General features: G+C 46.0%; 1 protein-coding gene across 7 annotated transcripts; it reads left to right on the forward strand.

The window, feature by feature from the left end:
• Positions 1-75: 75 nt before the first annotated feature.
• ATAT1 (alpha tubulin acetyltransferase 1) lies at positions 76-23295 on the forward strand. Of its 7 annotated transcripts, XM_084889089.1 has the most exons (13): positions 79-268; positions 657-717; positions 801-892; positions 991-1051; positions 1154-1267; positions 1436-1537; positions 18454-18499; positions 18617-18682; positions 19872-19943; positions 20029-20269; positions 22419-22498; positions 22591-22633; positions 22948-23277. In XM_084889089.1, the coding sequence occupies exons 1-13, from the start codon at positions 162-164 to the stop codon at positions 23123-23125; spliced, it is 1263 nt and encodes a 420-aa protein (XP_084745215.1). In that variant the 5' UTR covers positions 79-161; the 3' UTR covers positions 23126-23277. The 7 variants fall into 7 exon arrangements, with proteins under 7 accessions (XP_084745212.1, XP_084745215.1, XP_084745216.1 ...); XM_084889088.1 differs by having other exon boundaries at positions 120-385; positions 22419-22633; positions 22948-23295; XM_084889087.1 differs by having other exon boundaries at positions 120-381; positions 22419-22633; positions 22948-23295.
• The last annotated feature ends 221 nt before the right edge of the window (positions 23296-23516 follow it).

Genomic DNA, 23516 nt, shown 5'->3' on the forward strand with positions numbered 1-23516 from the left:
GGGGACGCACCGCACTGCCGGGCCCTCCGTGCGGGAGGCTGCGGGCCGGGGCGGGGAGGCGGGGGTTGGGCCCCGCCCGGCAGGAGGAAGTAGAGCCCCAGGGGCGGGGCGGGCGGCGGAAGTGACGCCGGGTGGGCGGGGTTGGCCATGCACAATGGGCCATGGAGTTCCCGTTTGATGTGGACGCGCTGCTTCCAGAGCGGATCACGGTGCTGGACCAGCACCTGCGGCCCCCGGCCCGCCGACCCGGAACCACTACGCCAGCCCGGTGACATCTCAAACCCACCCGAGGCCCGGTCCCCGCTCCCCTAGAAACCCGCCCGGGCGCCACGCCCCCTTCTCACTGACAATGCCCCTCCTTTTGACGTCCTGGCTCGGCCTGTTGGTGACCTTTCACCCCCACTTAGTGGGCTTGATCTGACTTGGCTGTATGACAGGCCACCCCTCGGCCAAATGTGTGGTCCCAGCCGCAGGACGTGGCTGACCGGCCTCCCTGCTCCCCGCGGTGGCCTCAGGGCGGGGGGCGTGGCCAAAGTTGAGGTCCCAGAGGGTGGGATGGGAAAGTCGGACGGAAGGCAGCCAGGCCCGGGCATGGCCTAGGTGCTGAGCCTGGGTGCAGAGCCCCCGGTCAGTGACTCCCTGTCCTCTGCCCACAGCGTGGACGTGCAGCAGCAGCTTATGACCATTGTAGATGAACTGGGCAAGGCTTCCGCCAAGGTACTGGGGACACCTGGGACAGCAGCTAGGGAGCCTGGGTCCTTTGGAAGGGACTTGCAAAATGTCTGTCGTCTCCCTGGCAGGCCCAGCACCTTCCTGCACCCATCACCAGCGCCTCGAGGATGCAGAGTAACCGCCACGTTATGTATGTGCTCAAAGACAGCTCGGCGCGACCGTGAGTCCACAGCGTCTCCATGGCCAGCCCAGCCCCAGCCCCAGCCCCTTGCCTTTGCTCTCAGAGCAGCTCGTGTGCTCACTATCCCCCTCCCACAGGGCTGGAAAAGGAGCTATCATTGGCTTCCTCAAAGTTGGATACAAGAAACTTTTTGTGCTGGTGAGTGCTGGTGGAGGCTGCGAGTCCGTAGGCCTGGATTCCTGAGAACAACAGTTCCCAAGTTTGGGAGGTCCTAACCAGGTATTTGTTGTTTACTCTTAGGATGATCGCGAGGCTCACAATGAGGTGGAACCACTTTGCATCCTGGACTTTTACATCCATGAGACACTTCAGCGCCACGGCCACGGGCGAGAACTCTTTCAGTACATGTTGCAGGTATCACTTCTCTCCTCCCTGTCTGTCCAAAGGGAGAAAAAGGTCCTTTGTGTGAGCCCTGCTGGAGCCTCTGCCTCCCCTTCCCCAGTGGCCCCGTGGCCTCCTATTCCCTCCCAGGCTCCCGCGTCCGTCGGCATGTTCTCCCCACACCTCTCCTGTTCCCTGCAGAAGGAGCGAGTCGAGCCACACCAACTAGCCATTGACCGGCCCTCACAGAAGCTGCTGAAGTTCCTAAACAAACACTACAATCTGGAGACCACAGTGCCACAGGTCAGAGGGTTCAGAGGGTGCATCCTGAGCGTTCACATCGAATTTGTTATTTGGGGGCGAGGAATTGGCACCTTCCCAGCACATTCCCCTCATAAAGGATTCATTTTATACAACTAAGTGTTGGTGGTTGTTTTTTTACCATGTCTCATTTTGCAGTCATTTTACTCTCATCTATTTTGATTCTTCATCATTGCTGTTTTGTATACCTAATAATATGTTTGTGCCCCCAAAATAGCCAGCTCATTTTCACCTCCTTGTTTTTGCAAAGGCCATTACTTATTAAATCAGCATTTATTAAGGGCTGATGATAATGTACAGTTTCTGTCTTTGGGAGCTCGGTCTAACTAAAGCTTTAGATCTCTGTTTATTATTTTGCCTTTCCGAAGGTGGTTGGTTTATAAATAAATGCAATATAATGTTGGTAATACTATCCATTCACTTAACAAATATTGAGCATTTGACACTAGGAATATTTTACTCAACAAAACAGATAAAAGTTTCTGCCCTTATGGAGCTCATATTTTATTGTATTATTATTTTTTCATATGATTTTATTTTTTTCTTAAGAACAGGAATTTATTCCATACCATTGAGACTCCAAAAGTCATTATTGGCTTTTACCTGAGTGGGTTTCGTTTTTTTTTCTTTAGTTAAACTTTTTTTTTTATTTTTTAATTTAATCTTCATTGTTTAAAGTATTACATATTCCCCCTCCTCTCATTGCCCACTCCCACCCAGGCCTTCACCACCCTATTGTCTGTGTCCTTGGGCTACCCATATGTGCACCAACCAAGGTCTTTGGTTGATTAGTTCCCACCCACCCCCCCTCCCCTACCTTCCTTCTGAGATTCTGCACTCTGTTCCATGCTTCCATGTCTCTGGATCCACTTTGTTCGTTATTTTATTTTGTTAGATTCCACCATATGAGTGAGATCATGTGATACTTGTCTTTCTCTGAGTGACTTCTTTCACTTAGCATGAGACTCTCCAGGCCCCTCCATGCTGTCTCACAGGGTAAGAGATCCTTCTTTTTCACTGCTGCAGAGTGTTCCATGGTGTAAATGTCCCACAGCTTTTTATCCACTCCACTGATGGGCACGTGGGCTGTTCCCAGATCTTAGCTATTGTGAATTGTGCTATACATTCTTTCTGATTGGTGCTTCAGATTTCTTAGGATATATTCCTAGAAGTGGAATCACTGGGTCAAACGGCAGTTCCATATTTATATTTAATTTTTAAAAATATATTTCTTGCCGAAACCGGTTTGTCTCAGTGGATAGAGCTTCGGCCTGCAGACCTAAGGGTCCTGGGTTCGATTCTGGGCAAGGGCATGTACCTTAGTTGCGGGCACATCCCCAGTAGGGGGTGTGCAAGAGGCAGCTGGTCGATGATTCTCTCATAGATGTTTCTGACTCTATGCCTCTATCTCTCTGTAAAAAATCAATAAAATATATTAAAAAAATGTTTATTCCTAAATATCTTAATATTTTTGTTGCAATGGTAAATGGACTGTTTGTTTAGTTTCTCTTTCTGAGAATTCACTATTGGTGCATAAAAAAGACATCAATTTTTGGGTGCTGATTTTGTATTCTGCTACATTGCCAAATTCATTGATTAAATCTAGTAGTTTTTTTATGGAGTCTTTAGGCTTTTTTATGTGCAGTATCATGTCAGCTGTAAATAATGAGAGTTTTACTTCCTCCTTTCCAATTTGGATGCCTTTTATTTCTTTTCTGATCTCCGTGGCTAGCACTTCAGTATTATGTTGAATAAGAGCAGTGAAAGTGGGCATCCCTGCCTTGTTCCTGTTCTTAGGAAAAATGGTTTTAGTTTTTGCGCATTGAGTATGATGTTGGCTGTAGGTTTGTCATAGATGGCCTTTATCATGTTGAGATGTGCTCTTTCTATTCCCACGTTGCTGAGAGTTTTTATAAAAAATGGGTGTTGGGATTTTGTCAAAAGCTTTTTCCCCCTTTTTTTATTTTATTGTGGCATGCATTTAATTAACTTATAAAATGTTAAAGAGAAATATGTCACATGAGTAACTTTTATAAAGTTTTATTATGGTATAGCTTGTGAAAATAAAAATTACAAAAGGAAAAAAAGTAATCATTTCTGGAAAATATACCAAGTCGTAAAAATCTGTATCAAACGCATAAATTTAAGTTCCAGTCAATCTCCCAATAACTTAGATCCTGTCCCTAGTTCTTGTTTATTTTTAAATATTTGTATTGATTTTTTTTGAGAGAGAGGAAGGGAGACAGAGAAAGAGAAACATGATGCCCCTGGGCAGAACATCAATCAGCTGCCTCATGCATGCCCCCTAGTGGGGATAAGCCATAACCAAGGTGGATGCCCTTGACTGGAATCGGACCCAGGATCCTCCAGTCCATGACCAATACTGTATCCACTGAGCCAAGCCAGTTCGGCTGACATCTACTTCTTAAGTCATTTAAAACACTGAGAAGGCAATATATTAAACTTTTCATTATCACTAAATATTCAGAATAAACTTTGATTAAATAAGTTTGCATTTAACAGTTAAATATTTATGAGCTAAATAAGTTTTACTTTATTAATTATGCAAATAATAGGAATATTTAAGAGTGTTGGTGGGTAGTAAAAGAATGTCAGTTTCCCAGTAAATGTGAAAGGTGAATGAACAGGAACTTAAGCAGAGTATAATTAGTTGTGGGTAATCTTTCCCCCACACAAAGTATTCCTGCACATTAATGAGTTCATCCAGTGATTGGCATGTGGGCTATCCCTGGCCAACAACCCAGAGGATGTTAACTTTCCGCCACACCAGCAAAGACCCTCAGGATACAAGTGCTCCTCCCAGCTGAGATCCACTCTGGGAAATAAGGTGAACAGACACGAAGGCCTGGGCCAGCCTGGCCCATCCCCAGCGGTGTCCACGCTGAGTGCGCAGCACTTGTGGGAGCCGTCACTGGCTGAAGCGGCATGGAATGGGCACAGAATGTTCACATTTGGGACGTGGCTCTGCAGTCGAGAACACGTTCTCCCGGCAGCTGCTCCACCGAGCACATCATCCACTTCCTTCACCTTTCGATTTGTTACCTTATAAGTGATGTCATGCATGTAGGGGCAGCACTGGCCGTCTTCCACGATGAGCCCATTCTCCCAGCCCATAGCGCTGGACAGCCCCCCCTCAGGCTCCCGCTGGTTCCTCAGCTCCAGTGGCCACCTCTCCAATGCGTATTCTGCATCTATTGATCATGTGATTTTTATCTTTCGATTTGTTTGTCATGTTATCACTTTCGTTTGTTTTATTTTGTAGTATTTATTTTTTTAAATAAATCTTTATTGGTCAGATTATTACAGTTGTTCCTCATTCTCCCCCCATAGCTCCCTTCCACCCGGGTCCCACCCAACCACATGCCCTTACCCACCCCCACGTCCTCATTCATAGGTGTATGATTTTTGTCAGGTCTCTTCCCTTACCTCTCACACCGACTTCCCCCCTGAGAATTGTCTATGCCTCTGATTCTATTATTCTGTTCATCAGATTTTTTTATTCACTTGATTTTTAGATTCACTTGTTGATAGATATGTATTTGTTGTCACTTTGTTGCTCATAATTTTTATCTTTACCATTTTATTCTTCTTCCTCTTCTTAGAGAATAGCCTTCAGCATTTCATATAATACTGGTTTGGTGGTGATGAACTCCTTTAGCTTTTATTTATCTGTGAAGCTCTTTATCTGACCTTCAATTCTAAATGATAGCTAATCTTGGTTGTAGGTTCTTGCTATTCATTACTTAGAATATTTCTTGCCACTCCCATCTGGCCTGCATAGTTTCCATTCAGAAATCAGCTTACAGTCATATGGGTACTCCCTTGTAGATAACTGTTTTTCTCTTGCTGCTTTTAATATTCTCTTTGTCTTTTCCCCTTGGCATTTTAATTATGATGTGTCTTTGGATTAATCTTATTTGGAGTTCTTTGTGCTTCCTGGACTTGTAAGTCTATTTCTTTCACCAGGTGGGGGAAGTATTCTGTCAGTATTTCTTCAAATAGGTTTTCAATATCTTGCTCTCTCTCTTCTTCTGGCACCCCCATAATTTGGATGTTGGTACACTTGAAGTTGTCCCAAAGGCTCCTTACGCTATCTTCATATTTTTGGATTCATTTTTTTTTTGGTTTTCCAGTTGGGTGTTTTTTGTTTCTTTGTATTTCAAATCTTTGACTTGATTATTGCAATCCTCTAGTCTGCTGTTCAGCAAATGTGTACTTAATTTCTAATTGGTCCATTTTTGTATCCTTGAGGGTCTCACTAAATTTCTCAAAGGTTTCTAGAGAATTCTTGAAAAACCTTATAACTGTGGTTTTGAACTCTATATCCAGTTGTTTGCTTTCCTCAATTTCTTTAGTTTGTGACCTGTTTCTTTGTCTCTGCATTTTGGCTGCTTCCCTGAGTTGATAGAGTGGCTTTGTGTGCTAGGTGCCTTTAGGGCCCAATGGCTCAGCCTCCCCAGTTACCTGAGGTAGACACTCTTGGTGCTCCCCTTTGTGGGCTGGGTGCACAGTCTTCTTGTAGTTAAGCCTTGATGTTGTTGGTATCACTGGGAAGAATTGACCTCCAGGCCAATTGGCTGTGATGACCAGCATTGTCTATGCTGGGAGAACTTCTGTGCTGGAGACAACCTTATGAGGCAAGACTTGCTTCAGTGGGGCTTTGGTGCTCACTGAGTCTGCCCCCTGAGTGTGTCCCTATGCATCTGAGGAGTTGTAATCTGGATGGTCCCAATCTGACCACTGGGTACACTGGCTCTTGGATCTCCAAGGAGATGCTAATTTAGCCTCTGCCTGAGTCCACCCAGCAGGAACTACAGACATATCTGCAGATTCCTCTTCTTTGTATGGGGTTTGGAGGTGCCCAGTTGAGGCCCAGCTGTGAACCAATGCAAGCTACTGTGTAGGCCTTCTTTTGGAAGTTTTGGGGCTCTTTGACCCAGCTGCAGTTTGTTAACTTTTAGATTGCAAAAACTCTGCTCACAGCTTGGGTGGAGTTGTAAATTGGGTGCCAGCCTGATCTGCCTCTGAGAGGTCTCAGGGTCTCTGTGTCCCACGGCCACATGCAGGACAAATGATGGCTGCAAGCACCTCTGAGAAAAAGCCGCCCTCGAGTTCTAGCCCGATGCCAAACAGTCCAGTTTCTCCCTGTATGAGTTTGGGTCCCCAGATACTCACCTGAAACTGGAGTTCAGAGCAATTGAGAGCTTGTATCTCCCTCTGGCTTGAAAAAGACAACAGGGTGCCCAGTTGCCAGCTCATTTCTGTGCATGCTTCCGGACTTCTGCACCTCCTACCAGTTTCAATGCGCTTTTCTCTTTCCTTCTAATTGTGAAATTTCTACTCAGCCAGCCTTCCCATGGTTCTGGTTGATATCTGTTTTGTCTTTTAGTTTTAGTTTCTTTCTTTTAAAAAAAAATATATTATATTTCATTGATTTTTTACAGAGAGGAAAGGAGACAAATAGGGAGTTAGAAACATCGATGAGAGAGAAACATTGATCAGCTGCCTCCTGCACCCCTTCCCCACACTGGGACTGGGGATGTGCCTGCAACCAAGTTACATGCCCTTGACCGGAATCAAACCTGGGACCTTTCAGTCTGCAGGCCGACGCTCTATCCACTGAGCCAAACCGGTTTTGGTTTAGTTGTAGTTTTGATCTAACTATGCAGCCATCTTGGTGCCTTTCCTAAAGTATCACATTTATTGATTGGCAAATATTATACCCGTCTTGCATGCCTGGGATAAATCCCACTTGGTCATGTTTTATGATCTTTTTAAAAATTGCTGGATCCAATTTGCTAATATTTTGTTGAGGATTGTAGCAGCTATGTTCATCAGGGATAACGGCCTTTAATTCTCTTTCTTTGTAGTGTCTTTACCTGACTTTGAAGTTAGAGTAATGCTGGCCTCATTAAAAGAGCTTAGAAGTGCTCCTTCCTCTTGGATGTTTTGGAATAGTTTGAGCATTATAGGTTTTAGTTCTTTTTTGAATGTTTGGTAAAACTCCCCTGTGAAGCTGTCCAGACCAAGGCGTTTGTTTGCTGGGAATTTTTTTTTTTTTATTACTGTTTTTATTTCATCAGTTATTATTGGCCTATTCTGGTTTTCTGATTCTTCCTGATTCAGTTTTGAGTTATTGTATTTTTCTAGGAATTTGTTCATTTCATCCACATTGTCCAGCTTGTTGGCAAATAGTTGTTCATAGTATTTTCTTACAATCCTTTGTATTTCTGTGGTGTCAGTGGATACTTCTCTGATTTTGTTTCTGATTTTTTTTTTTTTGGGGGGGGGAGGGTCTTCTCTCTTTGTTTCTTTTAAAAAAAAATTTAATAAATCTTTATTGCTCAGATTGTTACAATTCTTTCTCCTTTTTTCCCCCATAGCTCCCTTCCACCCGGTTCCCAAACCACCCTCTGCTCTTAACCACCCCGCTGTCCTCATCCATAGGTGTACGATTTTTGTCCAGTCTCTTCCCGCACCCTCACACCCCTTTCCCCCCGAGGATTGTCAGTCCACTCCCTTTCTCTGCCCCTGATTCTATTATATTCACCAGTTTATTCTGTTCCTCACATTTTTTATTCACTTGATTTTTAGATTCACTTGTTGATAGACATGTATTTGTTGTTCATAATTTTTTATCTTTACCTTTTTCTTCTTCTTCCTCTTCTTACAGAATACCTTTCAGAATTTCATATAATACTGGTTTAGTGGTGATGAACTCCTTTACTATTTTATTGATTGTGAAGCTCTTTTTTTTTTTTTAAATATTTTATTTTATTTTATTATTTTTCGTAATATATCTTATTGATTTTGTACAGAGAGAGAGAGAGAGAGACAGAGAGCCAGAAACATCGATGAGAGAGAGTCATTGATCAGCTGCCTCTTGCACACCCCCTACTGGGGATATGCCTGCAACCAAGGTACATGCCCTTGACCGGAATCGAACCAGGGACCTTTCAGTCCCCAAGCCGACGCTCTATCTATTGAGCCAAACCGGACTCGGCGACTGTGAAGCTCTTTATCTAACCCTCAATTCTATTTTTTACCCCCGTCTAAATGTAGACACATTTTATTATACAATAACAAAAAGTCACATTTGTGCCAAAACCGGTTTGGCTCAATGGATAGAGCGTCGGCTTGGGGACTGAAAGGTCCCGGGTTCGATTCTGGTCAAGGGCATGTACCTTGGTTGGGGGCATATCCCCAGTAGGGGGTGTGCAAGAGGCAGCTGATCGATGACTCTCTCTCATCGATGTTTCTAACTCTCTATCTCTCTCCCTTCCTCTCTGAACAAAATCAATAAAATATATTTTAAAAAAAAGAAAATAATTTTTTTAAAAAAGTCACATTTGTCAACACCACTGATTTCATGAGAGGCTTTTATATTGAGAAACAATTAGCTCACAGTGGTAGACACAAGTTTTCCAAAATTATAATTCTCATTCAAAATCTTACATGTTATCATTATAGCAAATACTGTCGGTTGTTTTCCTTGCAATGAGAAACTCATTTGATTCATTGGAAAGATAATATCTGCTTTCTGGTATTACAAATATCCAGGTTCATTTTGCCAATTTCCTGTCTCAGACCTGGAATCAACTAGTCTCCAAGGACCCTTCCTTCCTTTTTGTGGGAGATGATATTTAGAGATATAATCTGGACAATTGTGAGCTTACTGCTGTTTCTAGGTATCCTCAGTTACTGTGCATTTCCCCCCATTTTTTTTATTAAGGTATTACATATGTGTCCATATCCCCTCATTGCCCCCCCACCACCACTCCCATACAATCCCTCTCTCTTCCTCTCTGTAAAAAAATCAATAAAATATATTTAAAATAAGAGAAAAAAGACTCATCTAATATACATCCTGGTCATTAATTTCTGTCTTCCTCACCCCATAACCTATTTGAATTGATGTACAGTTTTGTGTGAACAGATGTTTTTAGGACAAAAGAAAATTAAATATTCTGCTTACCTCTCTGGGTTAAAGTTTTCCCAGAATTTGTCCTTAAAGTTCCCCATTATCTTGTCAGATTTTCAGTGCTTTTAAAGTAATTGTTTTAATATTTTATCCAGAATACTTAGTTACTTTCAGCGTAATGGCTGCTCTGAATAATTTTGGCTGGCATTACCTGAAATTCCCTATCATACAGTTTTGTTTTGTTTTTGTCTTGTTTTAAAAATATTTTATTGATTTTTTTACAGAGAGGAAGAGAGAGGGATAGAGACTTAGAAACATCGATGAGAGAAAATCATCGATCAGCTGCCTCTTGCACATCCCCTACTGGGGATGTTCCCGCAACCAAGGTACATGACCTTGACCGGAATCGAACCTGGGAACTTTGAGTCCGCAGGCTGACGCTCTATCCACTGAGCCAAACCGGTTTCAGCTATCATACAGTTTTATCACCAGGAGATTACATCTAAGTAATAGTAAAATGCTTTTATGTATGTCTTTAAATATTTGAATTACTTTTCCTTTAAAAACAACAGTATCTTGCTCTAGCTGGTTTAGCAAATTGGATAGAGCGTTGGCCTGCGGACTGAAGGGTCCCAGGTTGGATTCCAGTCAAGAGCATGTACCTTGGTTGTGGGCACATCCTCAGTAGAGGGTGTGTAGGAGGCAGCTGATCGATGTTTCTCTGTCATCGATATTTCTAACTTTCTATCTCTCCCCCTTCCTGCCTGTAAAAATCAATAAAATACATTAAAAAATAAAATAAAATAAAAAAATAAAAACAACAGTATCTTAATTTCCCCCCAAACACTGATAAGGAGATTTAAATCTCTTATTATTTATTTTAGGAAAAAATTTAGAGATCATGTATACTTATACTACAAAATATTTAGTAACTGAACTGGAAGAGCACATCTTCACTTTAAAACATTCAGATAATAAAATTTAATTCAAGATGGTATTTGTGGCCAAAACCGGTTTGGCTCAGTGGATAGAGCGTCAGCCTGCGGACTCAAAGGTCCCAGGTTTGATTCCGGTCAAGGGCATGTGCCTTGGTTACGCGCACATCCCCAGTGGGGGGTGTGCAAGAGGCAGCTGATCGATGACTCTCATTGATGTTTCTAACTATCTCTCTCCCTTCCTCTCTTTAAAAAATCAATAAAACGTATTAAAAAAAATAGATGGTATTTGTGGCTTTACTTGACATAATTTCTATATTCCTTATTCTAGTCATTCCTTTTAAGATATTTTAAAAATACGTTGTTGCCGAAACCGGTTTGGCTCAGTAGATAGAGCATTGGTCTGCAGACTGAAGGGTTCTGGGTTCGATTCCGATCAAGGGCATGTACATTGATTGCGGGCACATTCCCGGTGAGGAGTGTGCAGGAGGCAGCTGGTCGATGTTTCTCTCTCATCGATGTTTCTAGATCTCTATCCCTCTCCTTTCCTCTTTGTGAAAATGACCCTCAATTCTAAATGATAGTTTTGCAGGATAGAATTATCTTGGATGTAAGTCCTTACTAATCATCACTTTGAATATTTCTTGCCACTCCCTTCTGGCCTGCATGGTTTCGGTTGAGAAATCAGCTGACAATCGTATGGGTGCTCCCTTGTAGGTAACTAACTGTTTTTCTCTTGCTGCTTTTAATATTCTCTCTTTATTTTTTGCTTTTGGAATTTTAATTATGATGTGCCTTGGTGTGGTCCTCTTTGGATTCTTTTTGTCTGGGGTTCTGTGCACTTCCTGGACTTGTAAGTCTATTTCTTTCACCAGGTGAGGGAAGTTTTCAGTCATTATTTCTCTCTCTTTTCTGGCACCCCCATAATTCGGATGTTGGTATACTTGAGGTTGTCCCAGAGGCTCCTTGGATTCTTTCTCCTTTTTCTTTTCCGGTTGGGTGGTGGTGGTTTTTTGTTTGTTTGTTTGTTTTGTTTTTTCTTCTTGTATTTCATATCTTTGATTTGATTCTTTTTAAAAATATATATTTTATTGATTTTTTTATAGAGAGGAAAGGAGAAAGGATAGAGAGTTAGAAACATTGATGAGAGAGAAACATAGGTCAGCTGCCTCCTGCACACTCCATACTGGGTATGTGCCTGCAACCAAGGTACATGCCCTTGACTGGAATCGAACCTGGGACCCTTAAGTCCGTAGGCTGATGCTCTATCCACTGAGCCAAACTGGTCACGACCCACAGGTTGAGAACCGCTATCATCGGAAAACACAGATATTTGAAGTAGCAACGAAAATAATTTTATGGTTGGGGGTCACCACAATATGAGGAACTATATTAAAGCATTGTGGCATTAGAAAGGTTGAGAATCACTGCTCTAGTCTGCTGTTGGATCTCTGTATATTATTTTTTATTTCAGTCAATGTATGCTTAATTTCTAGTTTGTCCTTTTTTATATCCTTAAGGGTCTCACTAAATTTATCAGCCTTTTCTAGAAAATTCTTGAAAAATTTTATAACCGTGACTCTATATCCGGTCATTTGCTCTCCTCCATTTATTTCATTTGTAACCTGTTTCATTATCTCCACATTTTGGCTGCTTCCCTGAGTTGATAGAGTGGCTTTGTGTGCTAGGTGCCTTTAGGGCCCAGTGGCTCAGCCTTCCCAGTTACCTGAGGTGGACACTCTTGGTGCACCCTTTTGTGGGCTATATGCACAGTATTGTAGTTAAGCCTAGTTGTTGTTGGTATCACTGGAAGCAATTGACCTCTAGGCCAATTGGCTGTGAGAATCAGCTGTGTCTGTGCTGGAGACACCCTTATGAAGGCAAGACTTGCCTCAGTGGGGCTTTGGTGCTCACTGTGTCTGCCCCCTGAGTGTGTCCCTTAGGGATCTAAGGAGTTGTAATCTGGATGGTCCCACTCTGACCCCTGGGTACACTGGCTCTTGGCTCTCCAAAGAGATGCTAACTTTGCCTCTGCCTGAGGCCACCCAGCTGGAATTACAGAGAGATGTGCAGATTCCTCTTCTTTGTCTGGGTTTGGAGGTGCCCAGATGAGACCCAGCTGTGAAGCAATGCAAGCTGCTGTGGGGCCTTGAGCCTTCTTTTGGATGTTCTGGGTCTCTCTAACTCAGGTGCAGTTTGATAGGTAAGTTTAGATCTCAAAGGTCCAGGCCATTAATACACAAAAGCCTCTGTGCAAAGCTTGGATGGGGTGGAGTCTCAGGGTGGAGCAAACTGCAATGGCTTCCTGTCAGCCTTCCCTAAAAGGCCCCCAATCTCAATGTCCCTCGGTAATCGCTGCAAGCACCTCTGAAAGCCAACCTTGAGTTCCACCCACTGCCAGACAGTCCAGTTTCTCCCTGTATGAGTCTGGGTCCCCAGAGTCTCGCCCGGAACTGGAGTTCAGAGCAGTTGGCATCTTGTGTCTTTCTGTGGATTGAAAAAGCCAGCCGTGTATTCAGCCCTTTCCATGCGTGTGCCTCTGTACCGCTGCCTTTACTTTCTCAGCTCCTCTGAGTCTCAGTGTGCTTTTCTCTTTCCTTCTAGTAGAATTTCCACTTAGCCAGCCTTCCTGTGGTTCTAGATGATGTTCGTTTTGTCTTTTAGCTGTAGTTTTGAAGTTGTGCAAGGTGGCAATTTCAGGTGTTACCTATGCCGCAATCTTGTTTTATCTGTTGAAGGTTTCTTTTGCTGTGTAGAACGCTTTTATTTTTATGTAGTCCCAATGTGTTTATTTTCTCCTTAGTCTCTCTTGCCCTAGGATCTGTGTCTGTATAGATATTGCTATGACATATGTCTGCAATTTTGTTGCCTATGGAATCTTGTAGGATCTTTATGCTTTCCCGTCTTACATTCAAGTCCTTTAGCCATTTTTTTAGTTTGTTTTTATGTATGGTATGAGTTGGTGGTCTAGTTTCATTTTTTTTTGCATGTATCTGTCCAATTTCCCCACCATTTATTTTATTTTTTATTTTATTTTTATTTATTTATTTTAATTTTTAAATACATTTTATTGATTTTACACAGAGAGGAATTGAGAGGGACAGAGAGTTAGAAATGTCAATGAGAGAGAAACATCGACCAGCTGCCTCTTGCACACCCCCTACTGGGGATGTGCCCGCAACCAAGGCACATGCCCTTGACCGGAATCGAATCCGGGACCTTTCAGTCCACAGGCCGACGCTCTATCCACTGAGCCAAACCGGTCCTGGCAATTTTTTATTTTTTATTTTTAAAAAATATATTTTATTGATTTTTTTTTACAGAGAGGAAGGGAGAGAGATAGAGAGCTAGAAACGTTGATGAGAGAGAAACATCGGCCAGCTGCCTCTTGCACACCCCCTACTGGGGATGTGCCCACAACACCAATGTACATGCCCTTGACCGGAATCGAACTGGGACCCTTCAGTCTGCAGACCGACACTCTACCGCTGAGCTAAACCGGTTTTGGCTCCTCACCATTTATTAAAGAGACTATTGTGACTCCATTGTATGCTCTTGCCTCCTTTGTCAAATATTAATTGAGCATAATGGCTTGGGTCAATTTCTGGGTCCTCTATTCTGTTCCATTGGTCTAAATGCCTGTTCTTGTGTCAGTACCAGGCAGTTTTGAAAAACTTGGCTTTGTAGTATAGCTTGATATCTGGTATTGTGATCCCTTCAACATTGTTCTTCTTTCTCAGGATTCCTGTGGCTATTCGGGGTCTCCCTCTCTCTTTTTTAAAAAAATATATCTTTTATTGATTTCAGAGAGGAAGGGAGAGGGAAAGAGAGATAGAAACATCAATGATGAAAATCATTGATTGGGTGCCTCCTGCATGTCCCCTACTGGGGATCAAGCCCACAACACAGGCATGTGCCCTTGATCAGAATTGAACCTGGGACCCTTCAGTTCGCAGGCTGACACTACCCACTGAGCCAAGCCAGCCAGGGTCAGGGTCTCTATTCCAGATGAATTTTTCGAGAGTTTGTTTTAGATCTTTGAAATATGCCATTGGTATTTTAATAGATATTGCAGCGAATATATAGATTAGGTAGTATGGACATTTTAATGATGTTGATTCTATTGAACCATGAATATGGTGTGTTCTTCCATCTGTTTACTTCTTCCTCTATCTCTGTTTTCAATGTCCTATAGTTTTCCATGGATAGGTCTTTTACCTCCTTAGTTAAGTTTATTCCTAGGTATCTTAATTTTTTCGGTGCAATGGTAAATGGGATTGTTTTTTGTTTTGTTTTTTTATTTCTCTTTCTTTGAGTTCATTATTGGTGTAAAAAAAAGGCCATAGATTTCTGGTTGTTAATTTTTTATCCTGCTACGTTGCCAAATTCACTTACTAGTTTTTTTTTATGGTGTCTTTGGGGTTTTCTATATATAGTATCATGTCATCTGCTAATAACAGTTTTACTTCTTTCCAATTTGAATGTTTTTTATTTCTTCTTGTCTGATCACTATGGCTACTACTTCTAGCCATAGTATGCAGAGCAGGAGTGGTGAAGGTGGGCATCCTTGTCTTTTTTTCTTTTCTTAGGGGAAATGGGTTTAGTTTTTGCCTATTGAGTATGATGTTGTCTGTAGGTTTGTCATATAGGGCTTTTATTATGTTGAGGTCTGATCCCTCTATTTCCACTTTGCTGAGTTTTTATCAAGAAAGGGTGTTGGATTTTATCAAATGCTTTTTCTGCATCAATTGATATGATTATGTGAATTTTGTGTCTCATTTTATGTGACATATCACATTTATTGATTTGTGAATATTGTACAATCCTTGCATCCCCGAAATAAATGCCACTTGGTCATGATGTATGATCTTTCTAATATATTGCTGAATCTGATTTGTTAGAATTTTGTTGAGGATTTTAGCATCTATGTTCATGAGGGATATTGGCCTGTAATTCTTTCATTGCAGTGTCTTTATCTGGTTTTGGGATTAGGGTAATGCTGGCTTCATAGAAAGTTTAGAAGTGTGCCTTCCTCTTGGATTTTTTAGAATAGTCTGAGGAAGATAGGTTTTTGTTCTTCTTTGAATGTTTTATAAAACACCCATGTGAAGTCGTCCGGACCAGGATTTTTGTTTTCTGGAAGATTTTTTTATTTTTTTATTTTATCTCTGTTTCAATTTCTGCAGTAATCAGCCTATTCATATTTTTTTATTCTTCTTGGTTAAGTTTTGGGAGCTTATATTTTTCTTAAAATATGTCCATTTTATCACGGTTTTCCATTTTGTTGGAATAGAGTTGTTGACAGTATATATACTTTTTATAATCATTTGTATTTCTGTGGAATGGTTGTTACTTCACCTCTTTCATTTCTGATTTTCCTTATTTGGGTCCCCTCTCTCTTTGCTTCTTGGTGAGCCTGGCTACCAGCTCTTGGCTTGTTGAACTTTGTATTACTTTTTTAGTCTCTATGTCACTTATTTATACTCTGATCTTTATTATTTCCTTCCTTCTGTTTACGCTGGGCTTTTCTTGTTGCTCTCTTTCTAACCCTTTGAGGTGAAGGGTTAGATAACTTATTACCATTGTTGCTTGTTTTTTGAGGTAAGCCTGTAGAGCTATAAACTTCCCTCTCAAGACTGCTTTCTCTGTGTCCCATAGATTTCGGATTGTTGTGTTTTGTCGTTTCTTGCCATGATGCTTTTTATTTCTTCTTTGATTTCTCTGGTAACCCAGTCATTGTTTAGTAGCATGCTAGTTAGCCTTCAGGTGTTTTATTTGTTTTGTTTTTTTTGTAGTTGATTTCTAGTTTTATGCCATTGTGATCTGAGAAGATGCTTGGTATGTTTTCTATCTTCTTGTATTTGAAGAGACCCTGCCTGTGTCCCAATGGTCTATCTTTGAAAATGACCCATGTACACTTGAGAAGAATATATATTCTGTGGCTTTGGGGTGAAATGTTCTGAAGATGTCTATTAATTCCATCTGGTGTCAGTCTTTTGGGTTTCATTTTGTTTGGGACTCTGTGGGCTTCTTGCACTTGTGTGAGTTTTTTTCCTTATATCAGGGAAGTTTTCTGTCATTATTTCTTCAATCAGGTTTTTATTTTTTTATTTTAAAAAATATATATTTTATTGATTTTGTACAGAGAGGAAGGGAGAGAGATAGAGAGCCAGAAACGTCAATGAGAGAGAAACATCGTCCAGCTGCCTCCTGCACACCCCCCACTGGGGACGTGCCCGCAACCAAGGCACATGCCCTTGACCGGAATCGAACCCGGGACCCTTCAGTCCCCAAGCCGACGCTCTATCCATTGAGCCAAACCGGTCCTGGCTTCAATCAGGTTTTCTATTCCTTGCTCACTTTCCTCTCCTTCTGGCAACCCTATTGTGTGGATGTTGTTTCATTTCATGGTGTTCCAAAGTTCCCTTAGCTTCTCCTCCTGTTTTTTATTTTTTCTAGAAGCTGCTCTGCTTGGGTATTTTTTCCTACCTTGTCTTCTAGCTCACTGATGCCATCCTCTGCTTCTTCTAGTCTATTGTTGATGCTTTCTATTGAGTTCTTTATTGAAGTGATATCATTTTTCATTTCTTCATTCTTTATTTCCTCTTGGTTCTTATACATATTGTTGAATTTGTATTCCAACCTTCTCAGTGACCTTATGACCATTTCTTTCAATTCTTTCTCTGACATATTGCTTGCCTCTATTTTGTTTACTTCTTTTTCTGATGATGCCTCCTTTTCTTTCATATGTGGACTGTTTCTTTGTCTCCCATGATCTCTCCTCTCCAGGTGTCTGGTTGTGTAGCTCTCTCTCTCCTGCATTGACTTAAAGGCACAAAATACAACACAGAAGGCACCAAACACAAATGTATTCACAACACTAATAACCCCAAATATAGATGCCATCGGAAAAGAGAATTAGGGGATTAAGGGGGAAAAAAAGAGTGCAAAAATGATATTGAGAAAAGGAGAAAAAAAAGTAAGAAAAGAAAGAGAATAACAAAGGGGGAAAAGCCTATTTATATGGGGAGAAAACTTCAATAGAACAACTAATCCCAAAATATGCAAACAGCTAACACCCAGATATGAATGCAGACTACAAACAACAACTAATAACAATTGAGGAGAGAAAAAACAGAAGCAAAAAAAGAGAAACAATCACAGAAACAAACCAAAAAACCTAATCTAATTAATAATCACAACTATAGGATGGAGAGAAAAAAGGGCAAAACAAAACAAAATAAAACAAAAACATAAAAAAACAACAAAATAACAATCCAACAAAAAGGGGGAAGAGAGAAAAAATTTGGATAGTGAAGAAAGAGGAGAGAGAAGTGTGTATGGACTTAGAGCAGGGGCTTGGAAATTAGATATATAAGTAGAATGAATTTTTAACGGGGTAAAAAGAAGGCATAGGGAAAATCTAAAGCAGGAATAGTCTAAGAGAAACAGGAGAAAAGGGGAAAAGCAAGGAAGAGAGTACTTTTGATGAATGTTATTTGTGCTTTTGATGTCATATTTAAGAAATTGTCCAGTCCAAGGTGATAATTTTCCTCAGTGATTCTTTGTAAGGTTTCAGTTTTATCTCTTAGATCCATGTTTATTTGTGTGTGTGTTTGTCTATGGTGTGAAATAGAGGTCCAAATTCACTGTCTTGCATGTGGAGTTTCAGTTGTCTAAATGCCATTTGTTGGAGAGACTGCTCTTCCCCCGTGGAATGGCGCTTGGCACCTTTGTTGAAAGTCGGCTGACCACAAACACACGCTTGTATTTTGGGACTCTGTCACTCTGTCTGTTCTTCGGCTTCCGCCGCATCGCTTTGATGACCGTGACTTCGTGGCGCTGAAACCTGGAAGTGTGATTCCTCCAGCTTCGCTCTCCTTTCTCAGGATTCTCTGGCTCTGGGCTGTGCCTGCCTGCCAGTGCGGGCTCGCTCGGCGCAGGCTTTTCCTCTCCGCCCCGGCTCCCTAGCGTTTGAGAGGCTGAACGGACGACCCCATTTTGCCTGTTTTGTCTTATAGGTGAACAACTTCGTGATCTTTGAAGGCTTCTTTGCCCACCAGCATCGTAAGTGTTCTCCCCTTGTGTGTGTGGGTCCAATAGTTGGCGAGGGAAAGAAAAGAGGTGGATTCCTGGTCCCCCTGGTCCCCTCACTGAGGGGCACCCCCACTTCCTTTCTCACAGGGCCCCCTGCTCCCTCTCCGAGGGCAATTCGACACTCGCGCGCTGCGGGGGACCCTGCGCCGGCCGGTAACTGCACTGCCAGGCGGGCTGTGGCTGGGAGAGCGGGGGTCTGTGGGAGCGGTGACAGGCTAAGCAGCCCGCCTCCAGCCGTCTCACCTGCCTCTCCCATCGCGGCGTGTGGGGTGTGTAGCTAAGCTACTCTTGGAGCCTCTTGGACCGTTAATGCCCATGAACTTCTGGTTGCTTCAGGTCCTCAAAAGTAGGCGAGTCCATTCCTTTGTAAATCCCACACTCCTTCCGTTGGTGAGGGACAGGCATGTGCAGCCAGCCCCCCCCCTGTGCAGCCAGCCCTCCCCCCCCCCCCCCCCCGTGCAGCCAGCCCCCCCATGTGCAGTTAGAGAATGTTAGCACAAATGGTACAAAGTGCAAACATTAGTTTTAGAAGATAACACTCAGAATTTATAACATTCCAACCAAATAATGAAATGGGTCTGGAGACACCAGACCTCGGAGGTACTGAAATGCTGCCCCTTTGCCCAGGCCCTCCTCACGCTCCCTGCCTGTCAACCCCACTCCGCCCTGCTGCCTGGTGCTGGCTGAGCGAGCACTGCAAAGAGGGGCCCTCCCGGGCAGGCGGCTGTGACCAGCGCCGCCTCGTCCTTGGCCAGGGAGGGCGGTAACTATCCCTCAGAGGACAGGCTGGCACAGTTCTCGGCGTCAGCCAGTGTCCGGCCTCAGGAGGGACTCCCGTCCATGCCTGGCTGCAGGCGCCAAGGCTTCCCGCGCCCGCCCTGCTGGCACGGCTGCCAGGGAGAGCCCCTGAGCCCACAGCAGCAGGAGAAAACCCAAGGACATTGGCCCGGAAACCGCTCCTGGTCTCCTGAGGGAGACCCTCCTGAGGGAGAGGGCGGAGGCAGAGCCTCCCAGCATGTCAGCCTCCCCTCCGCCCGGCCAGGTGCTCTCTTCAGCCTTCTTCCCAATACGACTCAGCCCGCCGGGGAGGCCCTCCGCCTCTCCTGAGCAATCCCTGCTCGCCTAGGAGAGGGCCGGTCCTCGCTGGCCCGACTGGGACCACCCCTTTGGGCCTGCCAGCACCCAGGGCAGTAAGAGCTCACCTCCCTGGCTGCCCTCCCCCACGCTCCTGAGGAGGCGCCGTGGGGTCCCGGAGCAGAGGTCTGGGTCGCGGGTCGTGGCCGGGAGGACGGTACCAAGCGTGTCTCTTGGTGTCCCCGCACCTGTGTCTTCTCGCCGCCAGCTCCAGCGAGGAAGCTGCCTCCCAAGAGAGCAGAGGGAGACATTAAGCCGTACTCCTCGAGCGACCGAGAATGTAAGGGGCAGGGTGTGCGGGGTGGGGCCCACCGCAGGGAGGGAGGACCCGTCCTCGTGCGGGCTGACCTCCCCTCCCCTCCCAGTCCTGAAGGTCGCTGTGGAGCCTCCTTGGCCCCTGAACAGAGCCCCTCGCCGGGCCACTCCTCCAGCCCACCCGCCGCGCTCCAGCAGCCTGGGCAACTCGCCGGAGCGAGGGCCCCTCCGCCCCTTCGTGCCAGAGCAGGAGCTGCTGCGCTCCCTGCGCCTCTGCCCCCCGCACCCGACCGCCCGCCTCCTGCTGGCCACCGACGCCGCCGCCAGCCCGGCCCAGCGCCGCCGCACCAGGTACGCGGTGGAGGGGAGACGCGAGCTGTGGGGTGGGCTGGGGTGAGGGAGCAGAGCGGAGCAGGCCTGCGGGGGGAGGAGCCAGCTCCGCGGGCTGAGCTGGGGGGAGGGTGTAGTCCCTGCGGGAAGGAGAGTGCCTGCCAGACACAGGCAGGAGCCATCCCGCGGCCCAGCGGGCATCTCCTGTTTCTCTCCCAGCTTCCTCTTCACCTGACTTCCCTGTTTTTTCTCTTCCCCCTTCCCCTCTCCCTACCTCCTGCCCTCCCGCCCTCCCACAGCTCCCTTCCCCGCTCGGAGGACAGTCGCTACTGACAGTTAACCCTCTGCCCCCTGGGAGCCTCGATGGCAGAGACCCGTCCCCCAGAACCCACCCCTTCCCTTCCAGTGTGTCCCCCAGGGCCCGTGGAGCCTGACAGCCCAGACTCCCTCTTCTCCTCTCTGGGACAGTGGCCACGACCTTGTAGCTCTTCTTGCCCTAGAAGCACCCCCTCTCCTAGAGCGGCTCTGAGCACCCCCAGCCTCAGCGCTGCCACTGCGCAGCCCCTCCTGTGGTCCACAGCACCCTGGCCGCTGTCCGGCTCTAGACCACCATGGCGGCCCCACCCCTCCGCGGCAGCAACTGGCCCCTGGAATCAGTCCGTCTCCCACTCTAGTGTCCCTGAAGGCCCTGGTACTGCTGTGTGCTGCCCTCACTGCCCTCAGCGCCACAGCAGCCTGTGAAGTTGCCTCGGAGCAGTCCAGGCAGATAGGACAGGGACTTACAGCTCCTTCAGGGACCCCACCATGGCTGAGCTCCTCATTGCCTGTTGTGTCAGGGAGCCCTGAGCTGAAGTCTGCTTTGGGCTAGACTCGCACTTCTGAAGACAGCACTACCCCAGGCCACATTCTGTGAGGGACTTCGTTTCTCCGCAGCAGATTCAGCGAGCACCTGGGGTCCGAGGGGTCATCTTAGCCGGTTTCACACGAGAAGCCTGAGTCTCCAGGGCCTGTTAGCTCCAGGATCCGTCCTCCCCCAGTAGCTAGACACTGATATATTCCTTATGAGATTGTCGGACTTCCTCTCTTCTTTCCTCCATAGCAAGAGCCGTTTTCCCTGCTGCACACCCAGGTGTCAAACCTTCCTCTGAATGTGCGGTCCATTAGGTGCCCCCACTGTGTTCCCCAAAATCCGCGGGAGCAGGATCTCCCTTTCTCCCTCCTCATTCCTCCTTTTCTTCTTCCTCTCAGTGTTGTTTGAATAAAGTGTGAATTCCTTTGTGTTTTTTAAATGGACATTTTCAATGAAAAAAAAGCACACCCCAAAAAGCAACTTAAGGTCTCCACCTCCTGATTTTCCTGGGACCTGGCACCTCTGTCCCGCTGGTTTCCCTCGCTGCTGAGGTCTACCCTTCCCCATTGCACTGCTGGGCTGCCCAGATCCTGGCTCTCCTCCTGCAGCTGCTGGGTCCCTCTGCGGAGGCTTCTGTTACTTCCCCATTCCCCCCAAGCTCGGGCTCTCCTGCCTGACCCGACCCTCTGACCCAGGCAGCCCTTGCAGAGATGTCGAGGTTTACCATTGTTCCTGGGACCTACTTGTTGCACCCCTGTAACAATCCCCTAATGGTCCCCTGGGTTCCTCTTTCCACTCTGGTTCCTTCTCCCCCACCAAACCCTGGCACCTCTCCCGACAGTCCCTTACCTCTGTTAGGGCCCAAGAGTCTGTCACTCTCTTCAAAGGCTCGCTCCCTTTCTTCCTGAATCAGCTTTGCCACTCCCTTAATTAAGGCAACCGTTTTCCAAACCAAACATCTGGGCACCTGGTCCCACACATTGGCTTACCTGTAAGTCTGTTTCTTGAGATGATTTGCATCACTTTATTAACACCTTACTCCAACTAGAAATAGTAAAGCAATGAATCAAGGTTGCTCCAGAAAGTCTTTGGGTATAAAACGAGCTCCCTCCCCCTCTCGGGGCTGCTTAAAGTGAGCGTCCCTTCACTCGTTCACTCATTCAACAGGCCTCTGGGCAGTGCCAAACCACTCCTCTTGACCTAGAAGTCTAACTGCCCCCTCTGTACGCCGTGCTATTCTGTTTACTCCTCTCCTGATTCTTTCACACACACCGCCCTCCCCAGCAGCCTCTTCCCCATCACCTCCCATTTCTCCTGCAGGGGGGCTCCCCTAGGGCTGGGAGCCCAGAGCTGCTGCTACAGCCGCTATGGCGGGCTGAATTCCTCACCCCCCAGCGCAGGTAAGTATTCTTCCCTCCTTGCCCTCAAATCAAGCAGGTCATGCTCCCTGCCTGCTCCAGCCTTCCCATGCACATGCCTGGTATTTCCACAGACAGCCAAGAATGGAAGCAGGGGGAACAGGAAACAGAGACTAGGTGAGGCCTGATCCCCTTCTCTCCTGGCCTCCCGTACCTCTGCCTCTTTTCCTAATGTCACTCTCAGCTCCTGAAATCTTATCCTTCCAACTGCCCCCCCGCCCACCCCCCCAAAAAAATCCTTCTACCGAACATCCTACAAGCCTGTTTCCCTATAAATTCAACCCTGGCACTTCCTCGGGCACTTTCTGAGTTTCAGGTTTGGACATAGTGCTTCCATCACTGTCCTCCTCTACCTAAGAGCCAGGAAGACCCTGAGTGTGATCTTAATGCCCCTCGGGGCCTCTAACCGCCTCTCACCTCCCCCACCCCAGGGCTGCCGCCGAGGAGACCTTGTCACAGGATGGGTGTGGGGAGGCCCCCACGCACTCGGCGCCTCCACAGGCCCCGGCCCCGGCCCCCCCAGCCCAGCACTGCACCGTGCCGGCGGACGTGTTCAACGCCAGGGTCATTCGGAACTTGCAGGAGCGCCGCAGCACCAGGCCCTGGTGATGCAGCGCCGCGCGCAGTCCGCCGCCTCCCGCCGAGCAGCACGGCCGCCCGCCCGGGGCGTCCTTCCCTCTTTCACTCATTCAACAGGCCTCTGGGCCGTGCCAAACCACTCCTCTCGGCCAGAGCAATAAAGCATCTTTCTCAGCTGCGGGAAGCCTGACTGTCGTTACCTCCCTCAGCCTCTGCGCCCAGCGTCTTGCGCAAGCGCCCGGGGTGGCGCGAAGCGCGCGGCCGCGGGTTTTCTGCGCAGGCGCGCTAAGGCGGGCTCGGCCGCTGGCGCAGGCGCACTAACAGCAGACCGGCGCCTCGCCGCCTCGCCCGGCCCGCCGCAGTGCGCAGGCGCGCACCGTCTCCGTTTCCCTCCTCGCAGCCCGGACCCCCTCCTCTCCCC

This window comes from Pipistrellus hanaki (assembly GCF_964339955.1).
Source record: "Pipistrellus hanaki genome assembly, chromosome: 7".
In the NCBI taxonomy this organism is placed as follows: domain Eukaryota; kingdom Metazoa; phylum Chordata; class Mammalia; order Chiroptera; family Vespertilionidae; genus Pipistrellus; species Pipistrellus hanaki.

Bases quoted from the DNA above. Each gene is read 5' to 3' on its own strand.
- ATAT1 (XM_084889086.1), top strand. From the start codon at position 162: ATGGAGTTCCCGTTTGATGTGGACGCGCTGCTTCCAGAGCGGATCACG. The intron at 18,500-19,871 runs GTAAGTGTTCTC...TCTCGCCGCCAG, and splicing joins CTTCTTTGCCCACCAGCATC to CTCCAGCGAGGAAGCTGCCT. The intron at 19,944-20,028 runs GTAAGGGGCAGG...CTCCCCTCCCAG, and splicing joins CTCCTCGAGCGACCGAGAAT to TCCTGAAGGTCGCTGTGGAG.